The sequence below is a fragment of the Beta vulgaris genome, chromosome 2 (genome assembly GCF_026745355.1).
Source record: "Beta vulgaris subsp. vulgaris cultivar EL10 chromosome 2, EL10.2, whole genome shotgun sequence".
Lineage (NCBI taxonomy): Eukaryota > Viridiplantae > Streptophyta > Magnoliopsida > Caryophyllales > Amaranthaceae > Beta > Beta vulgaris.
The window spans coordinates 49522351-49550002 of NC_079203.1; the positions used below are offsets into that span (position 1 = coordinate 49522351).

General features: G+C 32.9%; 1 protein-coding gene and 2 long non-coding RNA genes across 3 annotated transcripts; all 3 read left to right on the forward strand.

Annotated features, from left to right (window-relative positions):
- The first annotated feature begins 2027 nt into the window (after positions 1–2027).
- On the forward strand, positions 2028–5209 carry LOC104908267 (peroxidase P7). Its single transcript, XM_010697362.4, has 4 exons — positions 2028–2362; positions 2599–2790; positions 3053–3218; positions 4564–5209. The coding sequence occupies exons 1-4, from the start codon at positions 2156–2158 to the stop codon at positions 4947–4949; spliced, it is 951 nt and encodes a 316-aa protein (XP_010695664.2). The 5' UTR covers positions 2028–2155; the 3' UTR covers positions 4950–5209.
- A 12546-nt stretch (positions 5210–17755) lies between these two features.
- LOC130590626 (uncharacterized) lies at positions 17756–18986 on the forward strand. Its single transcript, XR_008968469.1, has 2 exons — positions 17756–17819; positions 18785–18986. It is a non-coding gene; the product is annotated as an uncharacterized LOC130590626 (long non-coding RNA).
- Positions 18987–23684: 4698 nt separating this feature from the next.
- Positions 23685–24686, forward strand: LOC125495232 (uncharacterized). Its single transcript, XR_007271910.1, has 2 exons — positions 23685–23976; positions 24064–24686. It is a non-coding gene; the product is annotated as an uncharacterized LOC125495232 (long non-coding RNA).
- The last annotated feature ends 2966 nt before the right edge of the window (positions 24687–27652 follow it).

Consider the following 27652-nt stretch of genomic DNA (forward strand, 5'->3'; position numbering starts at 1 on the left):
ATCTACCTTTGTCGTGTTCCCCATGGTGTACATCGTTCGTTGCTTGCACCTCGAGCTACAACGACCATAACACCCTTAACAATTTTTTAGGAACCACCCTCAAACACTACCTTGTAGTCAGATTTGTCAAGTTGACTAATTGATATCAATTTTTTTTTCAAATCAGGGATGAACTTGACATTCTTCAACTCAAACATGTCCCCACTTGCAAGCTTCACGCTCACATCTCCCTTCCCTTGAACCTCTAATGGTCTACCATCTATAAGGTACATGACTTTCCCGAGTTTCTCAAATTTCAGATTTTGAAACAACTCTTCACAATGCGAAGACTAAAACGAAGAACCCGAATCCAAAATCCATGAAACAATTGAATTCTCTACACTGCTTACCACCAAAGCATCAGAAACATACTATGTTACAGAGTTTGTCGAAGCATCACTATCTTCATCACTATCTTGATCCTCCTTCTTTTCTTCCCCTTGTCAATGTCTTTGGAACCCTAACATTATCTCCTATAGTGACCTTTCTTACAACATCACTAAGATTCCGCTTTTACCTTACCTTTCCTCACTTTTCCGTTATCCATTATACATATTCAACAAGATTTAACCGTACAACGATTCAACCTAGCTCTTATACCACTTGTTAGGAATACCTTTCATGGGCATTAACAAATCGAGCAATTGAAGTATACTATATGAAGGAATTAAGAAACCAAAGCAATAAAGAGCACAAGAAGATTTAACGTGAAAACCCTTGAATAGGGAGAAAACCACGAACACTGTACTAGGACTTTAAATATGATATGATGATACAAGGTACCTTTCTCCAGGTTCTTTAGTCTCTCTAGATTTAAGAATAATTCTCTCTCTTCACATATGACATCATATAAACAATAATGGCTACAAAAATATTTATAGTAGGACTCAAACATAAGCCTAGAGCACCTAGGAAAACAGAACACCAAGAGGAAAATCCCCTTGGGCAGCAAAGCATGCATGCGGGCGTAGGGTCAAATCAGATCTGCGACCTGGCAGTATCCCCCTGCAGGCGCAGGATTTGCTTGATGCGGGCTTGTGTGGACTAGCTGCGGGAGCGGGTTACTACATTGCCAATTCACACGGGTATGTGTTGCTCGAAGCTTCCTAGCACACCACACCACACACACACCACTCCGTTTACCATCTCCATACAATATACCCTACAACGATCACTTGTATAACATTATGTAAAAAAGTAAAATGAAGGTGAGTAAGAAACTTTTTTGATGTAAGCTGAAGGGAGTGGGGAAGGAATATTGAATGAGGAGAATACAGTTAATTGACAAAATATTGGTCGGGTAATTGGAAAATCAATTATTAGTTAGGAAATGAAGGAGTAGACCTCATAAACCTAACTTTTGGATATAAATTATCAAATACATAGTGATTTTTGAATTGTAACTAGGTTTCCGTTATAAATTTGAAACCTAGCTATTAAAATGACTTTTTATACAAACTACATGCTAGATAGGATCTATTCACAAATATATTCACAAAATATTGTATTCAATAATCACACCCCATAGTCATAGCGGGAGGATGGTGAACGCTAAGATTGGACTTATAGATATTCACATAACTCAGAAGGTCGATAAGGATGTTTTTTATGATTATTGGTTTTATGAAATATCTTTGGACTGTAACATTTTTCACATAATTGCAAAGAAAGTGAAATTTAGTGCTCATTATATTCGAAATGGATGAATTCTTACCAAGGGACACTTAAGAATCTAGCTACTATTAATAGAAAGCCGTGAAAGAAAATAAAAAAAAATCAGGAAACCAAGAAAGAAAATAAAGGAAAAACATTCGAAAGCCACCACGCCAAGCAAAGTTCCCTAATTCCAACTATGGAAAGAGGTATTCGACAATGACTTGATTTGGATATAACTGTTTTTTGGACCCTCTTAGCTTAGCTTGCTTTATCATTTGAAAATGAGTAAATAATACACCAATCATAAAGAACTTTGGAGTGAAAAACTAATTATTGGTGTTTTCTCTATTGCTTTTATGCACCGCACAACACATGATATATTAGTTGACGAAGTCATCATCTAAAGAAAAACTATCAATCTAGTTAGACAATTGTCGGCAAGAAGTAGAGTGAGCTGAATATGGCGTGTGGCAAGCTCTATTTTCTTATACTTGTTATTTTAGGTCTTTCTCTAAAAGTTTATGGTAAGCTTTCACCAAATTTCTACTCTTCTACTTGCCCAAATGCTCTTAGTATTGTCGAGAAAGGAGTTAAGGCAGCTATAAAAAATGAAGCTCGAGTTGGAGCATCAATACTTCGGTTGCATTTTCATGATTGTTTTGTCAATGTGAGTATTATTTAATTATAAGCCAATTTATGATTAAGGTCAAGCCTTTGATTTTGGTTTATATATATATATGAGCCATGAAGGCGGTACAGAGTGGGGATTCGAACCTGTGACATATCGTTCACAGCACCTCAATCTTAACCACTAGGTCAAAACACCTTTGGTTTGGTTTATTTATATATGATGCTATTGTTTAAATGTTTTAAGTAATATATGCATTGTTGATGATCAACTAGGGTTGTGATGGATCTATCCTCTTAGACGATACTGCAAACTTTAGAAGTGAGAAAACAGCTGCTCCTAATAACAACTCGGCTCGAGGGTTCGAGGCAGTAGACCACATCAAGGCTAAGTTAGAGAAGGCTTGTCCAGGAGTTGTCTCTTGCGCTGATATTCTTGCCATTATTGCTCGTGATGCTGTTGTTATTGTAAGATCTATTTTTCATTTCATATTAACTTATAATAATAAAAATACTAGTATTTAAATGAAAATCTTGAGTGGGGGTTTCCCAAATTATTTAAAGTGACCACTAAAAATTGAGTCCTGTATGTGGTCACTTATATCTGAAAACTCAAATAGTTAAAGTGTTTTACTTATTTTAAAATGACGGGAGGATATTATATATGTATTCCGTATGCATTATATGAAATAATTGAGCTAAAGATTGAATATATATATGAAAAATGTAGTATGGTGGACCAACATGGAAAGTGAAACTGGGAAGAAGAGATTCTCGCACAGCAAACAGAAGTGCAGCCAACGCCTTTATTCCTCAACCTTCGTTCAATCTCAGTAATCTCACTCAAAGTTTTGCTAATGTTGGTTTATCATTCAAGGACATGGTGGTCCTCTCTGGTACGCTTTATATCTTATCATTTTATTTATTGCCTACTTACATTAAATATACTCTACTGTGTCTTTCATCCATTACCAAGATCTTGGAGTTCCCTTTTTCTTTATTTATTATTTTTTTCTTTTTTGCGGTTTTTCTTTGGTTTTGTGGGCTAAAACTTTGAAAGTGAATTCTGTCACAAACTTTTTGTCTTTCATCAAGAAATTATTGTATGGTTCAGGACAATCATGTTCTCTCACAATAGAATTTTTTTTTTTTTTGAGAGGCACAATAGATACTTAGTTAAGTTAGTTATTATCCTTTTTAAAGGTATTGGTAGCCACCACATAATTAAGGAAATGCATTTGTTTAAGACTAAGCTAAAAAGAAAATTATATTTGTGGATGAGTTTTCTAATACAATGTTTACAAGAAGCTTACTCAGCTCATATGCGTTTTCTAAAAGTTAAAGTACAAAATTGAAAATTAGGACACTTTTTTCTTACGAGAGTTTTCGAGTTTATATATATAAGAAAATAATGGATTTTTTGTTGAAATAAATATAAGATATTCTAGATGATCAATGAACTTTCTTTGTTTTCTTTGCTCCACTTTTAATTCTCTTGTCCTCCTCATTTAAAAAATTATGTTGTCCTCTATCCCTTTTTTCTTGAGTTTGGAAGCAAAATGTCGACATGTTATTTTGTTATAATTCGCATGATTTACCTTTTTGGAAATCAAAATCCACAAAGTTTTGACTAATTTTTTCACTAGTTATCATGTGACATCTTTAAATATATCATTTCTATATAGTTAATATGTAATTTAGTACATAAAGTGACAAACTTGCGCAATTAAGAATGTAATAAAACAAATTACAACTATCATGAAACAGAAAAAGTATAAGTTATGTCATTTTTGTATAAGCTCCTTGGGTCTAATTAAATGTAAAGATTACAAATTAAACTATATATAATATGGACATTATATAATAATTTGTTTACTTCCTTTGTAACAAAATCATTGCAACAATTTGGCTCGATCGGCACGGACTCCTAGTCAAAATTTGTTATTTGTAGTTAGAGGGATGAATTAGTAAAAAAGGAAGAGAGAGAAAAAAGGGGGTTCATTGGGTTTGTTGCCCATGTGACATTAGGGAGTAAGAATGATAATTTTGGGTTTTTTTAGTAATGACATTGTTGTAAATATGTTGAAATTTTCTAACTAAATCACGTAAGTTTTAAATTGTTATATTTTTGTGTTACATCCAAATATGACAAATGTTGCATTTTTTTTTTTTTTGTTACGGACGAAGTAATTTAATTTACTTTACCAATACTTCATCTTGATTGTTGCTTTGTATGTGAAGGCGGGCACACCGTTGGATTAGCAAGATGTACAACTTTCCGATCACACATCCACAACAACACAAATATTAATTCCGGCTTCGCGAAATATCTACAGAGAAAATGTCCAACAAGTGGAAATGACAACGTTTTACTGCCCCTTGATTACCAAACTAAGTACACTTTTGACGACAAATATTACAAAAATTTAGTAGCTAAAAAAGGTTTACTTCACTCAGATCAAGAACTTTACAATGGAAACAAGGCTGATTCTCTTGTTCAAGATTACGCAATGGATCAATGCAAGTTTTTCAAGGCCTTTGCTAAGAGCATGATTAGAATGGGGAACATTAAGCCGCTTACGGGAAGTAATGGCGAAATTAGGCTTAATTGCCGTAAGCCTAATTAATTAGGAATTAATTGAAGCCCCCAATTCATGGGTGTTTTGAATTTCTATATATCTCAAAGTGTTGAGGGTGATTTGCCACTTTAATGTACGTACATGTTAAATTTATGTTCTTTTTATGTAAATTTTCAAAAAGTTCATTTGTATCAATAATCAATGTTTTTGAGTGGTTAGTATATAGTTAATAGTCTCATTGCATGTAATTGATCAGTGTTATGAATAATCGATTATAAGTACTTAATGCAATTCCAAATTTCACGTGATATTGTTGTCTTAGTAGTTAATATGCGTCTTTTGTGCGTGGAATAACTTCTCCGGTAATTTAATTTGTCTGATTGTCTCCTTAGTTTGCCTTTGAAGTACTTTGAACAATAATAAATATAAGAGTGAAGTAGGAAATAGGTGGGAAAATTCATTATTTTGTCATCTTTTTTGAACAAAATGCTAATAAAAACAAGTTAATACACATGAACAATAACCATAATATTATGAATACAATTCGCCCTCTATTTTTTAAACTTATTCTATTTTACTTTATACGCTATTCACAGGTTTCACTAGACCTTATTTTTTTTTACTAAGCAATAAAATAAAATGTAAGTATGTGATATGTTTAGGATTTGTCTTAAATGAATTTATAAATGCGAAATCTAAATTTGCACAAGTATAAATATATGGAGTATAAATTCTATTCAGTGGAATGTTGTACTAGATTTTTAGGAGTATGAGAGTTACATTACTGATGAAATACAACCATTTTATGAAATAAAAAATCGTTTTCAATAGTTAGGTATAATATTGACGACAAGCTAAGTAGCTAACTAATTACTTTATTAAGCTACCGTGACACTGCACAAGGGGAAAACCATTTCAACAAGAATTATCGAATCAGCCATCAACTTCTTTTGTCGAAGAAGCTGAAAGCATACCAGATACCAAGTGTCCAAAGTGCTGGCCACTTGCAAGTTGCAAGTTGCAACCATATGTACAGTGTACTGTGATCTGTTTTAATGCATAGTACTACGTAAGCTACAAATATCCTTATCACCTTCAGTTACCACGTACAAGGTTTGACTTTGTCAGCAAGAGACCTACTGCAAATTTAAGGTTATGTTTTGGCAATTAGCAAATAGGTATTAGATGTTAACTGATTATATTAGCTGATAGTTGATTGTATTATATTAGTTAATTTGATTAGCTGATTGTATTAACGGTTTGTACAAAGTTGTTTGGTAAGTAGGTTAATAGTTGATTAGTACTCGATTGCGTAAAATGATCAATAAGAACATGGCAATAATTTTCAATAATAAATACTTCCTCCGTTTCAAAATAGATGCTACATTGTTGACTTTTCCACTATTCATGAATGAGGTTTGACCATGCATTATTTACTATTAGGTAAAATCAAATGTTATAATGTAATATGTTGTTGGATTTGTCTTAATGTATATTTTCAGAAAATTAAAATTCTATACTTTACTCTAATACATAATTAAAGATATTAGTAGTCAAAGTAGTGCCTCGACAAGCGTTTTAGTCAACAATGTACCATATATTTTGAAACGGAGGAAGTAATAAATTTAACCACATCTATAAAATTCAATATTCATCATTATTTAAAGTTTTTAAATATTCAAATTTATAAGTTGATAATTTGCAAATATATTAGTAAGAACATTGACATAATCCATTATTGTACCTTTCTTGTTTATAAGATAAATATGTTTGGTGAATATATATTGGCAATAAGGTATACAAGAAAAAATCCAGATATTGAAAAGACAAGACTAATGAAAGATTAACAAAAAAATTACAAGAGCAAGAAAAATCAAATAAAAAAGCATTAGACTCATGAAAAGTTTAGGGATACCTTGGTAGGGGTTGTAATATTATATTAAAGAACTTCAAGACATAAATGTAATTTTCACTCATTTTCAAATAAAAAAAAATTAAACCCCCCCCCCCCCCCAAAATTTTTAAAAAAGAGCTTTTTGAGTCCAATTAAAATCTATTTTGAATTCCTTTACCAAATACCCAAATTAGAAAATTGACTAGTCAGATTCTCTAATATGTGCTCAATCCACTAATTTTTTCCAAGACCTTTCTTTGTCAAACAAGGGTTAAAGGTTTTTGGGTCCGAATGTTAAGTGGGGGTGTTTAGGAGAGATATTCCCTTATCTTTTCCCCTACTTTCAATTACCTGATATGCGAATATCGTACTGACGAATAGTGAGCATTGAGATATGATCATGATATTTATCCTTATTTTTTTTTTAAAAAAAGGAGCAAGTAACTTTAAATCTAATAGAAAATAGTACTCCTAGTACTTTTGTTTGATTTTTTCGGCAATTAAGTAATATAAAATTTTGATTATTGATAAAATAAACCAAGCGAAAATATTATATATATATATATATATATATATATATATATATATATATATATATATATATATATATATATATCAAGCACTAATTAAATAGAATCGAACCTCAAGTGAAAGATACATCTATTAGCTAAATTACTAAACTAGTATTTTTGGCCCAAGCAACGCCACGGGCAGTTATAATTATCAAATATATAATTGTTCATTCCTTATAATTCATAATATAATCGATTTTATTACTTTTCATATATTTCTTTCTAGTGTGAAATTGAAGAATGGGTGTTATGGCATGAGCATGATAAATTGTTTTTAAAAAATTAACTTTCAAGATTAGAGATAAAAACAATAATGTCAACTAAATAGGGGTAAAAGAATGTTATTATTACCTTAATAAAAGTATTAAGGATCAAAAGGTTTTCTCTATGTTTTCATAGTTACATATACCTATAATAATTTATTATGCTGTACTTTAAAACATTAGACATTGAAATTGTACTATTGGTAGTCAAACTTTCACAATTTATTTCAAAGGTCATGTGTTAGATTCCTATTAGCTACATATTGTTAATATTTTTAATGAAATCACAAACATATATCAAAGCTTGAGTAGAGTGCCATGGCCCATGTGGTACATTTCTCTTTTATATGGAATACCTTTGAATGTATTTATACTAGTTGCATATGCACGCGATGCGTGCGTGATAATCTTAGGTAGGTATATACAAATGGACATGTTTTTTATCTAAAATTATTTTGGTAGTGATATAAATTATTGAGGTTCTTTTGTAGATGTTATTATCTTTTTAAATTAAAGGTGAATGATTTTTTATTGTTCAATACCGTCACCGAAAAATTTGGTAGATGATATAATAATTTCTTTTCGCGACTTTAATATAGTTCTTTAACAATTATAAATGTTAATAAACTATATTGTTTGAACTTTGTAAATATGAAATATTTTGTTATCACGATATATTGCAAACTTTTTTTGGTTGAAGATTCTAATTGATTTTATATTCTATTTTTGACCTACTCATATGGCAAGTTTCATTGATTTCTCATTTTTCAATTTTTTATAAAAAGAAAAATATTGTTTTATATTATTAAAGGGTATTCTAGTCACTTCAAAAGAGGACACCATACCTCCTCCCTTGTCTTAATAATAGAGATAGATAGATTAGCTCCCTTTGGAAGTGTAATCCCCCACATTTTTAAAGGATTTTCATAAATATATTAAGTTATTTATGCAATTATATTTAAATCCAAATGGGTTTGGAAAATGATTTGACTTTTAAAAAGGGGTTGACTATTTTAAAAGTCAACTAAAAATATTTTTCTTAGCTTAATAAAGTTTGTAATATTTTGATTAAGCGTGTTTTAAATAAGAGTTCAATTATTAAAAGCATATTTGAAAAGAAAACTTAATGGAATCGAAAGCCCAAAAGAAATAAAAAGGGAAAGGATAATTTGATGACTAAAGTCCTAACAAGCCCATCTTGTTAGTCATCAAAAGTTTTAATTATTGAATTCCTTTTCCTAAGCCCAATAGGATTAGCCTATTTAAATATCCTAAAACCCAAATATTTTGCCCTACACTTTATTTTCTCTCTCCTCTTTCCACGTGACTTTTCTTTTCTCTCTTCACTCGTTTTTTTCTCTCACCCGAATCTGATTGGCCATATTTCTCATAGTTCCGTTTATTTTTAGCCAAAACTTCCTTCTTGAAAGTTGTAGATCTCGAAAGTTATTAATATATACTCGCAATCTCAATTCGATTCTTATTCTATAGTTATGGCCTCTGCAAGTTTCGCAATTCTGCTGCCATATTTCCCTCGCGATTTCGGTATATTACTCTTTTTCTTCCTTTTTCTTTTGATTCTTTTCCTCGTTTTCTTATATATTGACTTCATATATATTATATATTGAATATTAATATTTTCGATTTGTTATTATTTTTAGATTGAAGTTTTAATCATTAAAGCATGGATTTTTAGAGTTTAATTACTATAAAACCATAGTAGCATATTAGATACTATGAGATTGATTTAGATTATGATTTTAAACATGTTTATATACGTTTAAAGAAGGTTTTATGATTTTAAAAGTTGCTGGAATTTTAGAAAGAGTTTTATTATATAAGATTTTAATTTACTTATATGTAATACTCTAGACTAGAAAATGTTATTGAAGTTTTGATATTAAAATAAGCTTTTGAATATATTTAAAGGGGATTTTAAATATTTTAAAGTTGCTGTATTTTTAATTAAGAGTATTGATTTTAGTTTATATTAATTTTTAGGCGGAGAATCTTTCGTAGGAGACTTTTAACGTTTTAAAAGTGGCCTACAGGCTAGTATATAAAGGTACGTACATAGTCTACGTGCTAAATGGTTAGAAACATGCTCTAGGGATGTTTTTAATTTTAGTATCATGTATAGGACCTTGTAGTTCATATATATGATTTACTGAGATGGCTTTACATGTTATTTGCTTGTATGCTACATGTAAACTAAGAATATGTTTAAGTATGACTTGTTTGTATGAAGTGATCAAAGCATAAGTTTAGTTTGGTATTAATTCGTGAGTGAATTAATGTAAGTAAATTGGAATCATGGATTCTTTGAGTTTATATTTATCTTATAAGAACCGAGGATCTTATTTGGTAATTTGAGTTATACCTATATAAAGGTACAGTTTACTGTTGGCTAGGTTCAACAGGCAAGTTAGTAAAGAATAAAAGAAGTTAAAAGAGTCTTGATGCTAAGTTGTGAACACTTATTAATTCTAAGATTAAAAAGGAGTTTTGTGATGTTATGTGATTAGTAGTTGTGAGTATTATTGCTTGGTTGGTGTCAACACAAGTATAAAATGAATTCAACGTAAAGTGAAACGAGAATAGGTTATAGACTTTAGACTGGTGCACGTCTAGAGTTGGACACTAAGGGTTGGGTACATAGTCCGCCGTGATATGTATCTTCGAGGTTGGATTGATCACCATTCCTCTTTAGTCTAAAGGTTCCTCGATATCGTAGGTCATTCTGGTTTGCGGAGTCATGACCGTATTCCTATTTCAGTATAGTCAACTCGTCCCAATAACTATTCCATTTAAAGAAAAAATAAAAGTTATAGTCTAGTTCAGTAAGAGTTATCTGCAATTGTTATGTTATTATTATTTTATTCTATAAGTGTGTGTAGTATCATGTTTAGGAGTATTATTATCTGATATGTAGTACTCAGCTTTGCTGATTACGTGCTTGTCTGTGTTTGTGATCATGGCTTTGCCTATTGATCCTGTGGTGATCCTTCGGGGGAGCAGAGTCAAGAAAGCATTGACATTACAGGTTCGAAGATGCATACCATTGGGGAATCTGGAATGGAGAGGCTTTGTGATAGTAGTATTTAAGTTGTTTCTAGGAGTTTATATTTTAGACTTTAGCTTTGAGTTGGTGTGTTTCAGTTCAAACATTGTTTGACTCTTATTTCATAAGTTTAATAAAGTTGGTTTTGTTTTAGTAAGTTTTCCGCTGCAAAATTCTGAGTAAGCCGAAACGTTATCACACGGGCGATAATGCCTGGGTAATTCTCTAAGTTTTATATCATAAAGTATTTTCTAGAAAGAGAGAATTATCGGGGTGTTACAAAGTGGTATCTGGGAGCTTTAGGTTAGTTTAAGACTTATAGGCGCCTAACTAACTAACTAGCTTATTAAGTGACTTTAGCTTCTTAAGTTACCTACCTTATGGGTTATTTGAAGGAAACCTTAGTATGCTCCTACGTTTTCATTTCGAAAAGTTAGACACAAAATATTTTGAGGATCAAAATTTTTTTTTTAAGAACCGAAATTTTTCGGAAATTGGGTTTCGGAAATTGTATTTTTCGAAAGTTTGAGGAGTCCGAAAAAAAAAAAAAAAAAAAAACGTGCTTAGTCCGAAAAAAAAAATAAATAAATTTTCGAGTGAAATTTTTTTTCGAGTAACCTTGGAGTCCAAATTTTTTTTCGAAAAATTATTTTAGGCACAAAAGTAATGTTATTTATAAAAAGTGTCTGCATTATTTTCATGCCTTTAAGGTATAGTATTGCATTGTGAGAATGGGTAGTATAAGAAGGGCATATAGGATAGAAAATTATATGCTGCATTGAAAGTTAGTTCAGCATCATCATTATTTCTTCCCTGCAAATAAGTGCATTATTATTTTTCTTCCCTGCTATGATGCATGAATGTTTTTCTTCCCTGCTAACTGTTATACCTTCTTGCCTGCTAAGGTGTTATATTTTACAACCTTTGTTTTTGTTTACCCTTGTTATTTGTGGGAACACGTTAGAGAGAGTGCTAAACCATTATAGGTTTATTTGTTGTAGATCCCTAACCATGTCTGCCAGACAAGTTAATAGAATTGTCAGGCAAAGTTAATAGAGTAGGAAGCTATCATAACCCAACTATATTGAGTGATGATGAGAATGTTCGATGTTATGAGCCTTGAAGTTATAGTTACATAGCTTAGAGAGCATTATGCATTATGTATGTGTTAAAAGTAGGCATCCTGTTATGATATATGAAGAGTTTGATTGTACTAGAGTGCAAACTTGAAAGGACATCTACAATGTTATTTGGAGACTTTATCTGAGCGATGTGGTTTTTAGAGATGGATGAAATGGACATCAATCCAAAAGTATTTGAAGATCTACTGATCTAACTCAGTTATATATTATTATTATTATTATTATTATATATTATTATAGTGAAGACTTTGGAGACTTTGGAGATGAAATGTTTACTCTATAAAGGAAATAAGGATGAGAATGATATGTAACTCTATAGAGTATTTATTTATGCTTTAAGATTAGTTGTTGGAAAGTAGTCAAGCTATAATGGTTTAAATTTCTTATTAGTATTCTTTATATTATTGAGGAATAAGTTGGTTATTTTGGATTGGGAAATATTCTTATTATCGATTGAGGAAAAATTATTATTTTTTAATGAGTGAGTAAGAATTTATTCTGGGCACGTGATGGGAATATTTTTTTTTATTATATTCTTTTCATCATGTGATTATATTCTTGCTTGCTTGTTTCTACTTGCACGTTGATGTGAATATATTTTACATGAACGATTATGTGATTATTAGAGAACATTTCATGTTGAACTTAGGAAATTGTTTGTTGATGCGATCTTTAATGATCAAATCAAATTTGCCTTATTAGATGGACATGTAAGTTATGCTGGAACCTAAAGTAGAGTTATGTTTCAGTCGCGAAGTAGAGTGTCAAACAGTAATGATGCCTTAGCTTCTGCTATTCGCCTTTGGCAAAGAATTTGACTCGAAAAAGTTGAGTGTCCCGATTCTGTGGGACATGTTGAAAGACTAGCTAAGATTAAACGTCGTACCTTAAGGGGTAAGCTGACCCTATCCTCTTAGAGAGTCGGATTAGGGCGTTTGAAAAGATTTTTGGGGCTGTGAACTGTCCTGAGAGTGTGAAAGTAGGTCAAGTTATACTGTATCTGAAAGATGAGACTGACTTATAGTAGAAAGAGAATGAGACTAGACTCAGTATTATGAAAGATTTATTTGGGAATCCTTTATTGCTGCTTTAAGAGAAAAGTTTTACCCTGCTTTTATGAGGAAACCTAGAGTTTATAAACCTTAGGATGAGAAGTATGACTATCTCTAAGTATTATAGCAAGTTCATAGCGTTGTCTAGATTTGCACTTAGTAGTATAGCCACTGAGGAGTTAAAGGCTCATGATTTGAGCAAGTTTGATTGAGGAAATTCAATTGGGTTTAGTAGATTTTGAAGTGATTGACTTGCCTATTAGCATACCTATTGGAGAAATCATAAGGTATACCGAGTTGTTTAGAAATTGCCTTTAAAGATAGGAGACTTTGTATTTCCGTCTGACTTAATAGAATTTAATTTGGGAGACCTATGTGATTCTTGGGATGAACTGGTTGAGTCATTACAAGGCCAGATTGATTGTGAAGTTCAAAAGGTAGTGTTGAGAAACCCTTGGGAAAATTGACCTCATATAGACGATTTGGGAAACCAAAGAATTTGGAGTGATCTCTGCTATCAAGTGCAGAATTGAAGAAAGGGGTGTGAGTTTTTTCTGTAGTGTGCAAGATGTGAGTAAGAAGCTGAGTTAAAACTTGAGGATGTTCCATAGTGAATGAGTTTATGGACGTATTTCCGAGTGAAATTTCAGGTATGCCGCCTGCAAGAGCTGTTGAGTTTACCATAGACTTAGTTCCTGGAACTGCACCTATATCTAAGGCACCTTATAGAATGGCACCTCCTGAGATGAGTGAGTTAAAGACGCAATTGCAAGAACTTTTGGATAAGGGTTATATCAGACCTAGTGCATCGCCTTGGGGAGCTCCTGTTTTGTTCGTGAAGAAAAAGGATGGGAGTATGAGTTATGTAAGACTATAGGGAGTTGAATAATGTTACCATCAAAAACAAGTACCCTTTGCCTAGAATAGATGACCTATTCGATCAACTTAATGGAGCGAGTGTGTTCTCGAAGATTGACTTACGTTCAGGATATCACCAATTGAGGGTAGCCGATAAGGATGTACCTAAGACTGCCTTTAGAACGCGTTATGGTCACTACGAGTTCACTGTAATGCCATTTGGGTTAACCAATGCTCCTGCTATATTTATGGATTTGATGAATAGAATCTTTCATGAGTTTTTAGATAAGTTCGTAGTGGTTTTCATGATGACATTTTGATATATTCGAGGAATGAAACCACATGATGAACATTTGAGGATTATCTTGGAAACCTTGAGAAGAACCAATTATATGCCAAGTTCTCTAAGTGTGAGTTTCGTTTGGAGAAAGTAGCATTCTTGGGTCATTTTGTGTCTAAGGAAGGAGTCTCGTAGATCCTGCTAAGATTCAAGCTGTGAGTGAGTGGCCAACTCCAAAGAGTGTGCTGACATTAGAGTTTCTTGGGTTTAGCTGGCTATTATAGGAGATTTGTGAAGATTTCTCGAAGATAGCAAGACCTATGACTAATTTGATGAAAAAGGAGTCCAAGTTTGAGTGGAATGAGAAGTGTGAGGAAGCTTTCAGATCTTGAAGGATCGTTTAACCACTGCACCTGTCTTAACCCTACCTGATGGAATGAGGGATTTGAGGTCTATAGTGATGCTTTAAAGAATGGTTTGGGTTGTGTGTTGCAACAGAATGGTAAGGTAATAGCTTATGCGTCGCGTCAATTGAAACCTTTAGAGGCTAATTACCCTACCCATGATCTAGAGTTAGCTGCCATATGTTTGCATTGAAGATTTGGAGACATTATCTTTATGGGCAACTTGCAAGATATTACAGACCATAAGAGTTGAAGTACATATTTACCCAAAAAGACTTGAATATGAGGCAAAGAAGATGGCTAGAGTTGATTAAGGATTATGATCTAGATATCCAGTATCATGAAGGGAAAGCCAATGTGGTGGCTGACGCCTTGAGTAGGAAATCGAGTCATAGCTTGAGTGCTTTGATAGTCCCTGAGGAGTTGTGTAGAGATATGCAAAGGTTGAACCTAGAAATTTTAAATCCTGGGGAAAGTGAGGCTAGACTTAGTAATCTTTCTTTGGGAGTGTCAGTTTTCGATGAGATCATTGAGGGTCAAGGGGATGGACACAGATTTAAGAGAAAATGAAGCAAGGTAAGGAAGTAGACTTCAAGATTCATGATGATGGGAGTCTAAGGTTTAAAGGGAGGTGGTGTGTACCACAGAAGTCAATGACCTTAAAAGACGTCTTATGGATGAGGGCATAATACTCCGTATTCTGTGCACCCTGGGGGTGACAATTGTATAAGGATCTTAAGGTGATATATTGGTGGCCGAACATGAAGCGAAATAGCTGAGTATGTGTCTAAGTGTCTAACCTGTCAGAAAGTGAAGATAGACCATAAGAGGCCCATGGGGAAAGTCCAACCACTAGAGGTTCCTGGATGGAAGTGGGATTCGATTTCTATGGACTTTGTGACTGCCTTACCCAAGTCGAGGAGTGGAAATGATACCATTTGGGTGGATAGACTGACCAAGTCCGCTGTTTCATACCTATTAAGGAGACATGGAAGAAGAAGCAACTCGCTACAACCTATATCAAGCATGTAGTGAGATTGCAGGAGTTCCAAAGGACATTATTCTCGGATCGTGACTCTAGATTTCTATCTAAGTTTTGGAAAAGGTCCAATAAACCTTGGGACAACATTAAAGATGAGTACCGCCTTTCACCCTGCGACCGATGGTCAGACTGAGAGGACTAACCAAACTATGGAGGATATGTTGCGAGCTTGTGCTATAGATTTTCAAGGAAGTTGGGAGGACCAATTAGATTTGATTGAGTTCTCTTACAAAATAGTTACCATGCGAGTATAAGATGGCACCTTTTGAGGCGTTATATGGACGGAAGTGTAGAAGTCCCATTTGCTGGAATGACTATAGTGAGAATATAGTTTTGGGGACGAATTCATTGAGGAGACCGTCAAGAACGTTAGATTGATTCAGGCTCGAATTCAAGCTGCGCAAGATAGGCAGAAGAGTTATGCAGACTTAAAACGGCGCGAAGATGAGTTCGCTGTAGGTGATAAAGTATTCCTGAAAGTATCACCCACCAAAGGCGTTATGAGATTTGGGAAAAAGGGCAAGCTGAGTGCTAAATATGTAGGCCCATATGAGATTTTGGAGCGCATTGGGAAAGTAGCTTATAGATTGGCATTGCCAATGGATTTGAAAAGATGCATGATGTTTTCATATATCCCAATTGAAGCGCTATATCCCTGATGAGCGCCATGTGTTAGAGCCTGAAGATTCAGATAGATAGTAGCCTCACTTATGAGGAAAGACCTGTCAAGATTCTCGACAGGAAAGTGCGTAGTACGCGTAACAAGGATGTTCATATTGTCAAAGTTCTTTGGTCTAACCACGAGTCAGAAGAGGCAACGTGGGAAGCCGAAGAGGATATGAAGAAAAAGTATCCAGACCTATTCCTTGAGGTGAGTTACGAGGGCGTAACTCGTTTTCTTTAAGGGGGGTAGAATGCGATAAATTTCGCGCTTTTGTCTATTTTTATGAATTTTCATGATATGTATGCCTATGTTGGGCAATTTGCACATGTTAGTGCAAAAGAAGTAGAGTCTCCGCATAAGAAAAGTGTTCATAAGTAACACAAGTGTTTTAAAAATGGGAAAGTGCACGAGAGCACTACCTTCTTCAAAAGATTTTCGAAATGATGAGTTCAAACTTTCGAAACACGAGGGTTTTGTGTTAAGTTTCGGGACGAAACTTCTTTTAAGGGGGGTAGACTGTAATCCCCCACATTTTTAAAGGATTTTCATAAATATATTAATTATTTATGTATTAATTTAAATCCAAATGAGTTTGGAAAATGATTTGACTTTTAAAAAGGGTTGACTATTTTAAAAGTCAACTAAAAATTTTTTCTAGCTTAATAAAGTTTGTAATATTTAATTAAGCGTGTTTTAAATAAGAGTTTAATTATTAAAAGCATATTTGAAAAGAAAACTTAATGGAATCGAAAGCCCAAAAGAAATAAAAAGGGAAAGGATAATTTGATGACTAAAGTCCTACAAGCCCATCTTGTTAGTCATCAAATTTTAATTATTGAATTCCTTTTCCTAAGCCCAATAGGATTAGCCTATTTAAATATCCTAAAACCCAAATATTTTGCCCTACACTTTATTTTCTCTCTCCTCTTTCCACGTGACTTTTCTTTTTCCTCTCTTCACTCGTTTTTTTCTTTCACCCGAATCTGATTGGCCAGATTTCTCATAGTTCCGTTATTTTTAGCCAAAACTTCCTTCTTGAAAGTTGTAGATCTCGAAAAGTTATTGAAGTTTAGGCTCAAGAATCACTCAATTCCGATTCTTATTCTATTATTAGGCCTCTGCAATTTCGCAATTCTGCTGCCATATTTCACTCGCGATTTCGGTATATTACTCTTTTTCTTCCTTTTCTTTTGATTCTTTCCTCTTTCTTATATATTGACTTCATATATATTATATATAATATTAATATTTTCGATTTGTTATTATTTTTAGATTGAAGTTTTAATCATTAAAGCATGGATTTTTAGAGTTTAAATTACTATAAAACCATAGTAGCATATTAGATACTATGAGATTGATTTAGATTATGATTTTAAACATGTTTATATACGTTTAAAGAAGGTTTTATGATTTTAAAAGTTGCTGGAATTTTAGAAGAGTTTTATTAATGGAGTTTTAAGATTTTTAATTACTACTATGGTAGTACTATGCTAGGAATTAAAAGTTATTGAAGTTTTGATATTAAAATAAGCTTTTGAATATATTTAAAGGGGATTTTAAATATTTTAAAGTTGCTGTATTTTTAATTAAGAGTATTGATTTTAGTTTATATAATTTTTAGTGCGGAGAATCTTTCGTAGGAGACTTTTAACGTTTTAAAAGTGGCCTACAGGCTAGTATATAAAGGTACGTACATAGTCTACGTGCTAAATGGTTAGAAACATGCTCTAGGGATGTTTTAATTTGTAGTATCATGTATAGGACCTTGTAGTTCATATATATGATTTACTGAGATGGCTTTACATGTTATTTGCTTGTATGCTACATGTAAACTAAGAATATGTTTAAGTATGACTTGTTTGTATGGAAGTTTGATGCAAGCAACTAAGTTTAGTTTGGTATTAATTCGTGAGTGAATTAATGTAAGTAAATTGGAATCATGGATTCTTTGAGTTTATCGATTTATCTTATAAGAACCGAGGATCTTATTTGGTAATTTTGAGTTATACCTATATAAAGGTACAGTTTACTGTTGGCTAGGTTCAACAGGCAAGTTAGTAAAGAATAAAAGAAGTTAAAAGAGTCTTGGATGCTAAGTTGTGAACACTTATTAATTCTAAGATTAAAAAGGAGTTTTGTGATGTTATGTGATTAGTAGTTGTGAGTATTATGTGCTTGGTTGGTGTCAACACAAGTATAAAATGAATTCAACGTAAAGTGTAACGAGAATAGGTTATAGACTTTAGACTGGTGCACGTCTAGAGTTGGACACTAAGGGTTGGGGTACATAGTCCGCCGTGATATGTATCTTCGAGGTTGGATTGATCACCATTCCTCTTTAGTCTAAAGGTTCCTCGATATCGTAGGTCATTCTGGTTTGCGGAGTCATGACCGTATTCCTATTTCAGTATAGTCAACTCGTCCCAATAACTATTCCATTTAAAGAAAAAATAAAAGTTATAGTCTAGTTCAGTAAGAGTTATCTGCAATTGTTATGTTATTATTATTTTATTCTATAAGTTGTGTCGTAGTATCATGTTTAGGAGTATTATTATCTGATATGTAGTACTCAGCTTTGCTGATTACGTGCTTGTCTGTGTTTGTGATCATGGCTTTGCCTATTGATCCTGTGGTGATCCTTCGGGGAGCAGAGTCAAGAAAGCATTGACATTACAGGTTCGAAGATGCATACCATTGGGGAATCTGGAATGGAGAGGCTTTTGTGATAGTAGTATTTAAGTTGTTTCTAGGAGTTTATATTTTCAGACTTTAGCTTTGAGTTGGTGTGTTTCAGTTCAAACATTGTTTGACTCTTATTTCATAAGTTTAATAAAGTTGGTTTTGTTTTAGTAAGTTTTCCGCTGCAAAATTCTGAGTAAGCCGAAACGTTATCACACGGGCGATAATGCCTGGGTAATTCTCTAAGTTTTATATCATAAAGTATTTTCTAGAAAGAGAGAATTATCGGGGTGTTACAGGAAGGGTTCAACTAATCACTCTTCATATGCTAATTAAGTAACACTAGTGGAAAAATGAAGAAGGGTTGCGCTGAAAAAGGCATGTAGGGCTGCGCTTTTTTACAGCAGTCCTTTCAATAGCAGCCCTTCAGATTTTAAGTAGGGTTGCGCTAGAAAAGCGCAGCCCTTCACTATGAAGGGCTGCGCTTTTACCTAAAAAGCGCAGCCCTTCCTACCAAAAAAAATAAAAAAAAAAAAATTTTTTACATTTTTTTACTCATAATCTCACATTTTCTAAAATTAAACAGAAGAGAAGAGAAACGAAACGAAAATGAAAATACTAAACCCAAAACAAAAAAAAAAGAATGAAACGAAAATGAAAAAAAGGAACAAAAACTAATATATAGAAGAGAAGAAATTATATATCTGAAAATACAAGAACATTAATCAAAACAAAGAGAAGTATACAAGAACATTAATCAAAACAAAGAGAAGTATACAAGAACATTAATCAAAATAAACAAAGAGAAGTATACAAGAACATTAATCAAAATAAACAAAGAGAAGTATACAAGAACATTAATCAAAATAAACAAAGAGAAGTATACAAGAACATTATAGATCTGAAAATACAAGAACTACCTTCAAACATTAACCTAATAATGTTTAAATACATAAAACAAAACCCTAATACATAATTTAAGGGAAAAAAAATTGGAAAAAACTTAAAATGCCTATTTGGAGGCTTAAACGAACTCGGATGGCTTAAAAAGCCTAAACATCACAACATAGCGGTGAGTTTGACTCGTTGGCCCGTTCCGCTTCCGAAAAGGTATCACAATAGGCAATCGGACTCCGTCGGCATGTTTAGTGCAAATCATTTCAGGGATTTTTGTCGCAAATGTTTATGGGAGTTTTTGAGAGAGATGATGAGAGAGAAGAGAGGATGAGAGAGGAGGAAAGGAATAATGAGGGACGTGAGAGAGGAGAGATAATGAGGGATAATATATTTGACGAATCCCGCTTAATATTTGAAGCCCGCGAACTTTTTTATTTCAAATTTTTTCAGGAAGGGCTGCGCTTTTTTTAAAAAGCGCAGCCCTACATAGCAGAAGGGCTGCGCTTTTTTAAAAAGTGTATCCCTTCACCTAGTAGGGCTGCGCTTTTTAAAAAAGCGCAGCCCTTCTTACCTACAGAAGGGCTGCGCTTTTCCTAAAAGCGCAGCCCTTCTGCTATGTAGGGTTGCGCTTTTTAAAAAAAGCGCGCCCTTTACTAGTAGGGCTGCTCTTTTACGAAAAGCGCAGCCCTTCCTGCGCAGCCCTTTCTGTTTTTTCCCCTACTGTAATCACATTAACTCCTTCCTTAATTTTTTTTTTCTTTACACATAACTCTGCACGATCTCTATTCTCTAATATACACATCTTTTGGCATATCAATATTTTTAAGTGCTTATTTAGTAAAAGAAAATCAAAAGTTAACTTTTTAAAATATGTATATATATAAATTTTATACACCACTTCATTATTTCTTATATAAAGTCTTCGAAGGATGGCGAAAATTTCGAATCTTTGAACGCAAGATCTTTTAGTATAAATAAGAACAAAAGCTATGAAGGAGTACAATCTATATCTAAGTATTTGTTTGAATTGAATTTAATCTTGAGTTGATCATTTTGGCTCGGCCCGGCCGGGTTTTGGACAGATTTTTTCGGCCTGTGATCGAGTCGGGTCCGAATTTTTTTGGATTTGGGCAAGTCAAAAACGACTTTTTAGTCTATTTTTTGGCCCAACCTATTTTTGGCCCGCAAAAGCCCGCTAATTTAGGCCCGAAATAGGGGGCTTTGGGCACAAAAATTCGGCCCGAATTTAGGCCCGGCCAATGGGCAATTTTTTTTGCCGCGGCCCGGCCCATGATCACCTCTAATTTATTAATCTCAACATATATAAAGCAGATTGCATTATCAATTTTGGGTATAATATGTTACAACGAACATAATTTATTATAGGTTGTAACACCTGTAATATTATCCAACAATAACACTATATGGTGTAACAGTTACATCTAAAAATTAGTAAAAGTTAAAATATACAAAATTCAAGCGCTTATTTGATCAAGTAATGTAGAATAATGTAGACCTGACCCACACCTCTAAAACGTTTTGGTTTGAAGCTAGCCATGTCCATGTGTAGTGTTGTTGTAGTTGTTGAAAGCTTCCAATCATCCCATGTGGTGCGAATGGACGTAATATTAGCATAATGGCATATACTCATGATCATATTGCATGGTCACATCGAAAAATAATCGTCCACTTTAAATACTATGCCAAATTAAAGCACTTACATCGTTATCTAAAGGAATTGGTCGTACTTTTGAAGATGACAATTCCGTGGAAATTTTTCCTTCATATACCATTGTTGTATGTGCTCATGTCTTGCACATACAAGTTACACCTATAACAATGGTCCATTTCCTAGACTTGGAAAGATTTGTTTATTATTGAATTTTTGGATTTGTTTTAAATTAATCAAAGCTAGAAAGAGATGTTGGACTTGGAAGTTCGGTTGCATGCCAAAATAATATGTCAACTTCAAGTTCCATGAGAAAACGAAAACTAGTGGTGTGTAATGTGTTTTAATTGTCTTTCAACAAGCTTGAAGTTTCACGTGTATGTTATTATTGTGGAAGAAACTTTTTGTAGATGTTGTTTACTCCTTTGTCTCAAAATTATTGTTTTTCTTCAATATGATGAAGTTTAGACACCTAATATTTTGGAACAAAAAGAGTTCATATTTAACCAATCAATTTGCTTTATTTCCACTACTAACATACTATATATAGGTTAATATAATTTAGGATATAGTGAATCTTTTTTTCATATTATCTATTAATTCAAAAAATTATAGTAGATCGTGTTTACTAATTATGGGTCCCTAATTTATACTCATAACTTATTACACAAATAATAATTGATCTTGTCAAATTTTATTTTCTTTATCCCATGTTTAGATGCCATTTTCGAGTGGCATTAGTCCTAAGACATAATGTTAAAAGTAGAATAATGAAAATGTTAATAATGGATATAAAGAAAGAAAAAGAACGTTATATTGACATGAAAATAGTAATAATTTCAAGCATCACCCAGGCCTAATAACTATTTTTCAAACTTGGTGATAAAGTTGACTTTCTTTGTGCAATAGTTTTATAAATAGAAGCTTATAGATGGGGGTGGGGGTGGGGGGTTTGAACTGATTTCTACATAAAACTCATTATATTATAACAATTCAACTTCCCTAAATCTACTCTACCATTTATTAGACATAGTGAAGTTAGTTAAATTCATCGAGCTGATCACGAAGGCTCTATTTGTTTCCAAATTCTATTGACATTGGTTGTCGAGATTAAAGTTCGCAATTCATAAGATCCTAGATGATCTTTGTAATAGATTCATTAATAATTTTTCCAAGTAATAGTTTAATTGGATACCCCTAATTTTGAACCCGTACAAGTATAAAAGAAAAATAAGGAATTTTATCAAAATCATAACATGGCCCACAAAATCGCAATCCACATTTCTACATGGACTCGTCCTTACTTCCTTACTTCACATGCTTCATCAAATCACAATTCCTCTACAGGTTATTTGGGCCAATTTTCTGGGCCCATATGAATAGTAAGCTTTTTATTTGAGTTATTTGGGTCCGAATACCATAGCTCAAATAGAATTCAAATCTCAAACTGTTATATTTTGGGCTCAAATTCAAATCTCTATTATATAAGGGAAGAAGAGGGGGACACCAAAAATATTAATTCCTTTTATACCCTTAAATAATAAAATACAAATTCACCATCTTTTATCATTATATCCTCAATTAACAAACCATTTACATCATCATTAATTTATTGACTTTCAAAAAACAAAAACAAATAATATACAATGAACTTTATGAATAATTTTTCGTATATATTATTACGCAATTGATCTTTTGTTTGTTTTCGCACGTATCGCATGCATATAGGACTAGTCAAATTAACTGAATGTCTAAATTGAATTAATTTGGTCTAGAGTTCACAATTATTCCAAATAACTAACCAATTACACCTATACTCTTTTCTATATTTTAAAAAATAAGAAAATAGAAAGTATTGGAAGACTATCTTCTCGAAATTTCCTCCTAATGCCTCATTTACAAGGATGACATGTAAACTTGAATCATTACACAAAATAATAACAAAATAAATATTAACTAAATGTCACACACCTATACTTGCCTTGTTCTTTCCCCTAACTTTATTTAATCTTTGGTGAATCCTTTTTGTCTATTGCATGAACCAAAGGCAAAAGAAAAGGGGATTTGTAAGGCAGTAAATCAAATAAATTTACCTAAGTGTTACAATTAATGTTTTTTCACCAATTATTCTCAATTATCTCCTCCTAAAGTTCTTTTCCCGTACAACACTTATTTTAATAAACAAAAAATCTTACTATCCTTCTTAGATTCACTAACATTAATTTCCGTGAAAAAATAAAATCAGTAACTATATTTTAAAACAGTCCGTTTTTTATACAACACGCCACACGGAACAAAACGGTGTGGCCACGCTTCATTTTCTTCCTCACTTCTCCTTCTAAAGTTGTCTCAATTCATAAGATGATTTGGTCGTCTGATTTCTCTACTCAAGCTCGTGTTCAATCATTTCAAGTTCACTCCAAAGCTTTAGCCTCTAACAATATGGCGGCGCTGCAGCTTCTCCTAATTCTATGAAATTCGCTTGGTTTGGCGGTTCAAAAGAAAGAATTCATCACATTTTATCTCGTGGTAATAGCTTCAACGACATCCGAGATAACATTAATGCCGCCATTTTTCTCTCTCCTGATCATTCACCTGGTAACTAAATTACTCCATAATTAACACAATTCCTTGTAATTTTCATTAATTTCTCATTAGAATTGTTTTTTTTTGGATTGATTGAAGTTTGGAGAAGGCGATCCAGACGAAGATGGAGTTCGATATTTGCTACTTTGCCGAGTCGTACTCGGACGATCCGAGTTAGTTCAACCTAACTCAGCTCAAACATAACCGAGTTCGAACAAGTTTGACTCAGGAGTTGATAATTTTGAAAATCCAAAAAAGTATAGAATCTGGAGTTCCAATATGAACTCTCACATTTTGCCAGAATATGTTGTTAGGTTGTGGAGGAGGTGTGGTGGTGTCGGAAGAAAAGAGGCGACGATCGTGGATGTAGAATTGAAGGGGATGTGTGATCTGGAGACTGGAATTGATTTTGTAATTGTTTCAAGAGATTGAATTGATTGAGCTGAGGAGAGAGAAAAGGATGATAATCTGTTTCTTGCTCACTTCATTTTCACCCGCCATTTTTACAACTCCTTGCTTTGTCTCTCTTCTTCTTTCAGGTGTTTGTGAAAGTGGGTAATGTGTAATTGTAATGTAGAAGATTGGGGTTTTTATAGGAGAGAGATTAAAGTGTGAAAATATGTAGAAATGGTTGAAGGTGTAGATGAGAGAAAAAGATGTGTTTGAGAGTGTGAGTGTTAATTAGGTGTAACACTCTAAATTGTGGCCATTTCATTCATCAAGGATTCACGCTCTCTTTCTTTTGATGAAGAGAGAGGATATTTGATGAAGAGAGAGGAGATTGTGGTGGAGGAAGAGAGATTTTCATTAATAAAAGTAACTCCTTATAATTACAAAAGTAACTCCAATTCAGTAAAAGTAACTTTTTATAATGACAAAAAGCAATCCTTAGTTTCAATAATAGTAACCTCTTATAATTACAAAAAGTAACCCTTATTCACTGTAGAAGTAATCCTTTATAATTACAAAAGTAACCCCTTATAATTACAAAAAGTAATTTCTATTTATTGTAGAAGTAACCCCTTATAATTAAAAAGTAACCTCTAATTTCAATAAAAGTAACCCCTTATAATTACAAAAGTAGCACCTACTTTTAGTAGAAGTAACTCCTTAACATTACAAAAAATAACCCCTAATTATAATAAAAGTAACCCCTAGTTATAGCAAAAGTAACCCCATTACAGTTACAAAAAGTAATCTATACTTTCAGTATAAGTAACTCCTAGTTATAGTAAAAGTAACCTATACTTTTAGTAAAAGTAACCCCTATTTATAGTAAAAATAACCCCTATTTATAAAAAAAAAAGTAACCCCCTTATAGTTACAAAAAGTAACCCCTATTCACTGTAGAAGTAACCCTTTATCATTACAAAACTAACCCCTTATAATTAAAAAAAGTAACCTCTATTTACTGTAGAAGTAACCCCTTATAATTAAAAAATAACCCCTTATAATTAAAAAGTAACCCCTAATTTCAATGAAAGTAACCCCTTATAATTACAAAAGTAGCACCTACTTTTGCGAACATATGAGGTTACTCGAACAAATAAATAAGGTTACTCAAACATGTAATTAGGGTTACATTTGTTAACTAATGAGGTTACTTTTATAATATAATGAGTCATTTGAAAATAGATAAGGGATACTTGTAGAATAAATGGGTTACTTGTATGATAAAATAAGGGTATAAATAATAATAGTTACTTATTATGAAGTAATGGGTTTCTCGTATCATAAAATAAGGTTACAAATGATAAGGGTTACACGTACATTCAGGTAGGGTAATCCAAAAACGGATTCACGCTTGGATTTTTTTAAAAGGGGATACGAGCATCATTATACGGCCTAGCTTGGACGTATTATTGGCCACATCCTTATTTATCAATGTGTTAGTGGTAAAATTCTAGAGGAAATAAGAGGAGAGAGAAAATAGGAAAAAAAATAGGGGAAATAAGAGGAGAGAGAAAATGAGGCAAAAAAATAGGAAAAATGATAGACACATCAAAGAGAAAAAAAAAAAGAAAAAAGAAGAAAGAAAAAAGAAAGAGTTAAAAAAAAAGAACAAGAGAAAGAGGGGAGGCGTGAGATAGAGAGGGGGTTGAGAGGAAAGGGGAAGGGTGGCCACACCATTACTTGAAGGTGTGGCCCGCCTCATATAAAAGTTTGTGATTTTAAAAAGGAAGGATTATATTCTAATTTCTCAACTTTGTCACACAATGTTCTAGAACACCACAGCAAACATGTTTGAAGAGAAGAATTTTCCTAGTCTAATTTATTGTCAACAGTTCTCGACAACCATATGATCTAACAATGTCACGTTCCCAAGAACGTACGCAATAAAGAGAATATGAGGTGGCTGTGGCCTCCAGTGAAACTAATTTCGGAAACTATTATGAGATCGGTCCTCTGATGTGAGTGTGTGAAGTGCATTGCACAAAAATATTAGTGTCACTGATTTCAGCAATTTTTTAACTTTTCCTAGTAGGGATGGGCATGGATCCAGGACCCTACCCGGATCCTGTTGGACCCGACCCTAATTTAAGGGTCTGGGTCCAATTTTTTAGACCCTAAGGGTCCGGGTCCCGGTCTGGATCCAAGTGAATTTTTTAGGGTCCGGGTCTTAAAATTTTGGACCCAGACCCGACTCTTAGACCCCTAAACTTATTTAATATATACATTTTAACTTTTTTAAAAAAAAAACTGATTTTCTAAAAGACTATAACCTAAACTACAACACACATTCTGAACTCTTATGTAAGTGGTGTTTGTTTCGTTTTTTTCAGTTTGTATGTTTGTGTTTGTTTTGTTTTGTTTTTTTCAGTTTATATGTTTGTGAATTGTGTTTGTTTCATTTTTTTTTCAGTTTAGAAGTTTGTGTTTGTTTCATTTTTTTCAATTTATATGTTTGTGTTTGTTAAATGCAAATTCTTGTGTTTGTTTCATGCGGTTTTTTGGTTTTGTTTCATGCGAATTTCAGATGATTATTGATTTTAATAATACTGAAAATTTGGCAAAATAAAGAATTTAGGCTTGGACCCTCCAGACCCTATGGGTCTGGGTCCAATTTTTTCAGACCCTTAGGGTCCGGGTCTGTGTCTGCAAAAAAAATTAGGGTCCGGGTCTAGGGTCCAGCTGGACCCGACCTAGACCCGACCCTTGCCCATCCCTATTTCCTAGTCCTATCACTTTTGTATGCGCCTCCATATATATAACAAGTAATTTATGCGTGTAATGCGTACCTCATTTTTTTTAGAAACATAATTTATAATTTTTGAGCATAAACAAAGGTAAAATTTGAACATTAAACATGTATTTTGGGCTAGCTAATTTTGTTGATTAAGCTTATCTCTATTATATAAGAGAAGGGGAGCTATGGCGTCCCCCAATAAATTTACTTAATTACCCCTTAGTAAATCAACTACTCTACCAAAAAAGATGAAAGAAAATCAAACTCAAATCTAACATAAAAAAATTAACAAAGAAATTGTATCAATCAATACATAATCAAAAAGTAAATCAAAAAGGAAAATGCAATCAATTAACAAAGTGAAATCATTTAATTAAAACAAAACACTTTGTTGATAAAAATATAAAAAAAATTAATAAATCTGCGTAACATCTTTTATCGCTTATCAATTTTAATTTTAAAAATCTTTAAAAAAATTATAAATAAAAAAGACGAATTGAT

What these genes read in the sequence shown, in the direction of transcription:
- LOC104908267 (XM_010697362.4), top strand. Translation starts at nt 2,156, where the DNA reads ATGGCGTGTGGCAAGCTCTATTTTCTTATACTTGTTATTTTAGGTCTT. An exon ending in TTCATGATTGTTTTGTCAAT is followed by an intron (nt 2,363 to 2,598) that starts GTGAGTATTATT and finishes ATGATCAACTAG; the next exon opens with GGTTGTGATGGATCTATCCT. An exon ending in GGACATGGTGGTCCTCTCTG is followed by an intron (nt 3,219 to 4,563) that starts GTACGCTTTATA and finishes TTGTATGTGAAG; the next exon opens with GCGGGCACACCGTTGGATTA.